We start from the raw sequence: 8,012 nt of genomic DNA on the forward strand, positions 1-8,012 counted from the left end.
ATATATATATATATATGAAGCATTATGTAGGGTACAGTTTGTGCTATGGTCAAGAGAAAAAATTAAGGCGGGTGGGTCATTAGAGTTTTTTGTCTATTTGTTAACAAAGGATCTGTGGACACATCAATGTTTTTGGATTTGAGGAGTGAAATTTATAATTTTTATTTTGAAGCAAGACGATAAAATTAGACCCTTGTGGTAAGATCACTGAACAGTGAGAGATTTTCTCTTTTCTAGTTTGATTAACATTGATGACACTGACAGGAGCCAGTACAGTATAGACTGCTGTCACTTTAAGACCTATTGCAGAGATCCAGTGTGCTGATACTCTTCTGATTTCTTTCTCAACTGTTTACAATCACTTAAGGCATAACTGATGTGAAGTGATACTAGCCAAGACAGGCATTTTGACACAATTTGTGTGTATTTGTCTGTTCAAGGGTAAGATGGTGTAAAAGAGAACTAAATTTGTGTGCCGTCAGAGACGGCTCTCTGTGTTTTAAACGTGCGGGCACAGAAAACAGCACGCAAACACCAAATAAAGTTCTCTTTCACTTGAATGGTTTAAAATCACTTGAATGTTTAAAATGACAAGACACATGCAACTGCTAAGCTTTCGTGACGCTGCAGCACTGTCCCGAGCGTCAGAGGCCAGTCCTGCCGTGATCCCAGAAGAGCTCGAGTCACAGTAAATTAACCAAGTGTTCTCAGACGCTGAAACACTGAATCATTCATGATCTACACGCATGTAAATGTCACGCTTCACTCTGAAATCACAGCCTCCGCAAACTTACAATTGCACTAAGCCATTTCGCAATATCCATTTTATTTCGATATACTGTGCAGCCCTAGTTTCAATATTAGTAGCAATATCTACCTGAGGTTCATTGTTGTGGTTCTTCCATAAACCCTTGATCATGCCTTCCTTGGGGCTGCTGATGAACATTTCCAAGGTATAGGGAATGTTCAGGGCCTCCATCTGGGCAAGGTACATGTAGCACTTCAAATAATATCTGTGAAAACATTAGTACATGGTCATTAATGCTGCAGATTCATTCATGATTAAAACAAATGCCAAAAATGTGTTTGCGTTAACACTGGACAGTTCTATTCTGAACACAAATAAGAGTTGAAATGAATAGAATATTGTTGATGCAGCTCACTTGATTTTGCTGCTAGGCTGGTTGGAAAGTGTCTCCAAGGTGGCAGCATCTGCTAAGTGAGTGAGACAGAGCAGAGCTCGACTGCGGTGTTCGAAGGTCAAACGAAGGCCTGATCCTCCCAGGGGCTGCACAGATCAACAGATGTTAATTGCTGGGCTCAGTAGTTAGTTTTTTTGGGTTTCAGTTTAGTTTTAGTTAGATTCAGCAATGGTTAAGTAACATGGTTTTTTAAATCAGGGTTGTGTTAAATATCCGCCTCCTGTCCTCTTTGTCTGATATTTGTAGATGAACCACTGCAAGCATTACACCCCGTCTGTCATTTCAGCTCGAGTTGTTTTCACTGGACGTTCCTCATCCATTTGTTCTGTTGCCGGATGTAGTGCAAATATATCAGACACAGAATGAGGAATCGGTCTAATGTCAGCTTGGTGCAACGTGAGAGTGTAGTGTAGACCGATTAAAATGGGTTCGGTTTACTTTCGACATGACACACTGCTTACGTCTGCTCTAGATAGCGTTTTAGTGCCACTTCACACAGAACACTAAACATACATATTTATTTTAGAATATACATATTTAAATGTATGTTTTTATTTGTTTGTTTACTTATGCAGTTTTGGTCTTACATACAAATCCGAGTAAATGTGCCAAATTTTACGGAGAAGAAAAAAGTGTGTGTGTGTCTGTGTCTGTCTGTGTGTGAGTGTGTGTCTGTGTGTGTGTATATATATATTATATATACTCATTGCAACTTATAACATCCAAGTGAAAGATAAAACACCAACATGTCAGAAAAAAATAAAAAACAGAATCACTGAGTTGGAAAAAGGATCAGCTCCTCCTAAAAATGACTTGTAAACTCAATCAGGTGCAGTTCATCAGCTTCTCAATGGCACACTAACCTAGGGTGACCATACGTGCCATTTTCCCAGGACGCGTCCTGGCCAGGATTTGTTTTGGCTTTGTTTTCCTGTTTTCATGCTTGCTGAAGGTAATGATCGAAAAGTAGTTTGACCAATAACATGCAAGCATTGTACATAATGGACCAATCATGGCGTGTGAGAAGGCGGGATCTACGTCAAAGCGATGCAATTACGTGTACATATTAGGTGTGTTCGACTTAAAAGCAGTGCGGCTCAGACCGATCAGTGTTTGACATCAAAGTACCTCGAGAGCGTTTCGAAAGCATAACCGTCTGTATGGTACTTTGATGTCATACACCGATCGGTCTGCACACGCAAACAAAGCCAAAACCTAGATATTTTAGGCAATATAGAAATCCTGGCCAGGACGCATTCTGGGAAAATGGCACGTATGGTCACCCTAAGATTAATGATTAAGATAAGATTAGTGTTTTTAAAAATGTATTCAGTCTTTGTGCCCCACAAAAAATATCATAATGAATTTAAATTCAGAAATTACAAACAAATCTCATCTTCTAGATATTTTAGGCAATATAGAAATCCTGGCCAGGACGCATCCGGGAAAAATGGCACGTATGGTCACCCTACACTAACCCATTTGACTTTCACCTGTGATGAGCTGTGCTCATTTTGATCAGCTCAGCATGAAAAGAGCTTTCCTGGAGCATTTCAGTCCTTGGTAGAGCAACTGAAGCAAACAATCAACTCTGGGTGGTAAGGCACTGTTAAAAGATCTCCGGGATAAAGCTGTGGACAGGCACAAGTCAGGAGATGGAGACAAAAGGCTTCATCAATGCCAAAGACTATAGAATACCCAAGACATGTCACTCGTATAGTTCTGAATGAGGAAAAATGCAACACTCAATAAGGCCGCTCAATAGCAGGAAGCCCCGCCTTCTGAATGAAAGAGCCAATCGCTAATCGGTAAAGTCAGCACGTCACTGCAGCTGCGTTAGAAGTCCCGGTTGCTATAAAAACTGCCAACGCTCTGAGATGTGCGGTTAGGACTGCGCATGTGCACTGGCTGATCTAGCCTGAAAAATAAGCTTTATTTAATGCTATTTGAGCAAAATAAACAACATTTATGATACAGTCCAGGACGCATCCGGGAAAAATGGCACGTATGGTCACCCTACACTAACCCATTTGACTTTCACCTGTGATGAGCTGTGCTCATTTTGATCAGCTCAGCATGAAAAGAGCTTTCCTGGAGCATTTCAGTCCTTGGTAGAGCAACTGAAGCAAACAATCAACTCTGGGTGGTAAGGCACTGTTAAAAGATCTCCGGGATAAAGCTGTGGACAGGCACAAGTCAGGAGATGGAGACAAAAGGCTTCATCAATGCCAAAGACTATAGAATACCCAAGACATGTCACTCGTATAGTTCTGAATGAGGAAAAATGCAACACTCAATAAGGCCGCTCAATAGCAGGAAGCCCCGCCTTCTGAATGAAAGAGCCAATCGCTAATCGGTAAAGTCAGCGCGTCACTGCAGCTGCCGTTAGACGTCCCGGTTGCTAAAGAAACAGTCAGCGCTCTGAGACATGCGCTTAGGACTGCGCATGCGCACTTTATGGAGCAGATAAAAGCCTATAATTTATGATTTTTATTATTTTCTTAAAAACGAGTTTAAGACTGAACTGAGGTTTATAATTTCATAAAACTTTTTTTTTTTGTCAAATATTTATTTGAACATGTAGCACATGTTAGTAGATAACATGTCATGTTGTAAGTCACCCAACCAAGATTTGTTTTGTTTGTATAAAATCCGGCCATCATTACTTTTAATGTTTATGCAAACAAAAACTGCTAATTTTATTTGTTGTTTGTTGGTTTTCGAGATAAAATTCATGATTTCCAACACATTTTAACAATACTGTGATAATATTAATAACCATGATCATGGTCAATTGTTCATTTATTATCGTTTACTTGTCTTTATATAATATCTTTTATTAAAATGCAGTTACATGAGTCAAAAACAATGAAAACAATAGCTTTTTCTTTTTTTTCCTTAAATTATGTTAATGATAATAATTTCCTGAAAATATTATGTTCTTTGTGTTGTTTTAATTTTGATAATCCATTGCATATTAAAATGGTACTAAAACTGACTATTACCCAACACTCAGTTTTGGGTAATAGTCAAGTTGGCGTTTCATCTTTCACTTGGATGTTATAAGTTGCACTGAGCAAATACAGCTGATAAAACAAAAACTGTGTCCGTCTTCATTTCAGGCTGCAAATCAACAAAATTTAATTATTTTAAAGGGGGAGATTCTTTTCTAGACCCACTCTGTGTGTGTGTGTGTGTGTGTGTATATATATACACATACACACACACACACACACACTGAACACACACTGAACACACACACACACACACACGCACTACTCACCCATGTCTGTGCTGTCAGGATGGGACTGAGCAACCGAGCACTTATATCCATAGGATGCATCTGCAGCAAGTAAACAACTCTGCAGTACAAAGAGAAGAACGGGAAAAGAAACAGAGAGAGAGAAATACTTCAACAGGACATCTACCATGTTACAGGACCATTGTAAAAACATTTGGTACTGTTACATCATATTATGTGGTATAATACCAAAATATTTAGTACCTCATGAGATCAGGATCATCATTTATATTAGTCACACTGTCCTGATGATTGTCCTACAACAAAGGAGGCATGAATATCAGTCTCGTCTAAGAATGCAAAATCATGATAAGTACACAGATATAATCCAGCTGGGGTTTTGGATGGACAAGCTACAGACATAATGGCTTTCAAAAAAAAACTCCACAGAACTAAAGATAAATGATAACAATTTTAATTTTGGGTGAAGTATCCATTTAAATTTGTCGCCAACACAGAATGTGTAATAGTACCCACTGCACCGAGTTTGTGACGGTTTACACTTCAGCAGAAGTTACTCCCATAATTAGTGAAATTGACAGGTTTTCTTTTTTGAATGCTACTGTTAAACAGACCTAGCGTGCCTAAAAGATTTAAAGCACTGTTTTATACATGCTGTATTTATTTATTTTTTGTATATTGCATCTCTTATATTGGTCCAGCCATTTGTAATTTGCATGTGTGATCTTTTTTTTTAATAAAGAGCAGCTAAACTCAGGCAGTCACGCTTCTTCTGTCCTGAGTTTGATCATTTATTAGAGAGACAGCCAGTGGTGTCTCCTGAACATACATTACGGTGAGGCAGATTCTGGGTCAGACGGTCAGCTATATGACTAACTCATGATTACCAGCGAAACATTCAAATAACTGAACTCATGCACAACGCTTCTGCCAGAGGTCTAGTGTGCTTGCGTCGTTCAGCCTGAGGGTGGCGCTCTAATGTTGACTGGAAGGCTCTACATACATCTTAGAGTGCACACATTTATTATATGTATTAGTAGTATTTACAGTCTATAGTATTTATAGTGTTAGAATACTGATTTAGAAAGTTACAAGTAACCATGAGAGAACCACAGTTAGATCTGGCTTATTCAACAAAACAATTCAGACTTTTTTTTTTTAGCGGGGTGGTGTTTTTTTTAATATTATCATTATTACTGTTATAAAAATAAGCACCACAACAGCTGTCCTAAACATTTTATATCTGGCTTGTGAAGTTATTAGACAGCTATTTTCTCACTCGGGAGGATCGCCTTGCTCACAGTCTGATGAATTTGCTGAACTGAATATGGCTCTCAATTAGGATGCGGCTTCTTTGCACTATAATAAACACAAAAACTGATCTGCATGACGCCACTGATTATTTTTATGATTGTGAAGTGAGAGGAATGAAGAGCGCGTCTCTCTGGAAAAGAGAACTTTGTTTGTCAAGTTAACCCACAGTCGAGCGGTAGAGAGTTAGTCAGCGCTGTCAACGACTCGGGTTCAAATCCCAAAAAGGCGTGTATTTTAAAAAACATTTTTTTTCTAATAATAATAATAAATGGATTAATGGAGATTTGTGTGTATTCTGCAGCTCTAAAACACACTGCTTTATGGTTTGTTACATTATTTTTTGTTCTTTTAGACTCCAGCAGTGAGACTCATTCAGTCCAGTCGGATCCAGTGCTTCAGGAGCTTGATGGTGGAAACAGAAAGGTGTGAAGCGGTGCTCTTTCACACGGAGACAGTCTGATGCTGAACCTTACAGAGCAGGTGTAGGAAAAGTGTCCGTTTCAGGATAAATGCTTCTTTTGGTTTGGGTTTTGTGATTGGCACACAATGACATATAGAGTATATACCGTATTGGCCCGAATATAAGACGACCCCCCTTTTTCCAGATGTAGGCTGAAGGTTTTTTTAAAAACAAAATCTTGTTTTTTCTCAGTAAAACACATTTTGTCTTCAATTATTTTCATATTTTTCCTATTTTAATTTTTGTTTTGAAAGTATGGTAAAAACTGGTAAAATGTACCAACAATCACATTTTAAAAATATACACTTTTTGATATACCATTAAAAAAAAACAAAAAAAGAGGTAGCCCATCTGAATTAGGACATTTAGGCTATCCATCTAATAGTAGCCTGCCAAAATCTTATTAACAGTAGAAGTTAAATCTTACTGTAGTCTTCAAATCTGGGTACTGTCTTACGTTTTAAAATCACAAAGGGAGTTTGGTCCCGTCAGGCTAACGTGACAGTCACGACTCGTGCAGCTGTAAGGTTTTCTTTTTCTTTTGTTTTTACTGGCGATCTTTACAACACGCATTACATTACGTATTTCATGGCACACTCATTTTATGTGTATTTGGCGCCACCTAGTGTTGTGGGTGTATTATTGACATGTCAAAGTCTAGACCCTGAATATAAGACGACCGCGTTTTTTCAGATGTATTTCCAAGAAAAAAACATAGTCTTATATTCGGGTCAATACGGTAATACACGAAAGAGAGAAACTGTTGTTCTTAATTTATGTTATACTGCTTTGTACTGTTTTTATTGTGCAGATTTAATTATACGCTGCAGTTCTTACAGGGTTTTTTCTGCATGGAGAATTATAAACTCAGACAGTCACGTGCAAGTGTCCCTGAACAGCGTCCATTAGGGCTTTTAGTCCAAAAGTGTGCATATTTGAAGAAATACTGATCTCTTTACACATATTCAGTTGACATTTCTTTAGACAGAATCATCATTTCTATTCTGAATTATGCGATCTGATGAGCATTAGTGTCTTCCAGCGCTCTCAGTCTGTTTTCTCTTCCGCGATCACGATCAGATGAAGCTCACTCATATTGCGCGTTCATAACCCGCCCCGTCTCTTCTGATGACGAGCTTCCATTACTGTGTAACGATGCACCGCGAGCCGGCTGAACACTGACACAAATATGTGAGGATTGAAGTGGGTTGAGATGTTAAACGAATCGCGATACAGTTGGTGGTGGGAGTTTATATGACTGTCTCTGAGGGGAACTGACTGTCTTTAGAAAAGTTTAGATGGTATTTTCTTTTCATCTCGTCTCTGTATAATGAATATTAAAGTACTTTAATGTAAAAAAAGAGGTTATCACTGTGTGAACCAGTTTGAGTGCTCCTCTACTCTGTAAACACGGGACAACAATAAGGAGATCTACTGTAGCAAATACATGTTTGTTCCTCAAGAGATTTTGCAGTGATTTTGTGACATATGGCACTTACCTTGCCATTCGACTGCCCTGTTTGACACAACCACTTCTCCAGAAGAATGTTCCGGATCTTCAAAAGATCGACACCATTGATGGAGGCAATATCTTTGGCCACGCTGTGAATGTCTGTCCAATTACAGAAAAAGGGAGCTGAGTCCAAATACAAATGTCTTCACACACACACACGCTCACACACACACTCACTCACTCTCACACACACACGCTCTCTCACACACTCACACACACACACACACTCTCTCTCTCACACACACACACACACACACACAC

At 38.8% G+C, this 8,012-nt stretch overlaps 1 protein-coding gene across 3 annotated transcripts in view; it reads right to left on the bottom strand.

Annotated features, from left to right (window-relative positions):
• kntc1 (kinetochore associated 1) overlaps nt 1–8,012 on the bottom strand; it is a 75,126-nt gene that overhangs the window by 11,594 nt on the left and 55,520 nt on the right. For all 3 annotated transcript variants that reach the window (XM_016562514.1, XM_016562512.1, XM_016562513.1), the window contains 5 exons: nt 7,738–7,850; nt 4,708–4,760; nt 4,486–4,564; nt 1,164–1,288; nt 878–1,013 (listed from right to left, as the gene is read on the bottom strand). In XM_016562514.1, the coding sequence (XP_016418000.1) occupies nt 878–1,013; nt 1,164–1,288; nt 4,486–4,564; nt 4,708–4,760; nt 7,738–7,850 (506 nt within the window). The remainder of the gene's footprint in view (nt 1–877; nt 1,014–1,163; nt 1,289–4,485; nt 4,565–4,707; nt 4,761–7,737; nt 7,851–8,012) is intronic.

This window comes from Sinocyclocheilus rhinocerous, unplaced genomic scaffold, assembly GCF_001515625.1.
Source record: "Sinocyclocheilus rhinocerous isolate Xijiao unplaced genomic scaffold, SAMN03320098_v1.1 scaffold1612, whole genome shotgun sequence".
NCBI lineage: Eukaryota > Metazoa > Chordata > Actinopteri > Cypriniformes > Cyprinidae > Sinocyclocheilus > Sinocyclocheilus rhinocerous.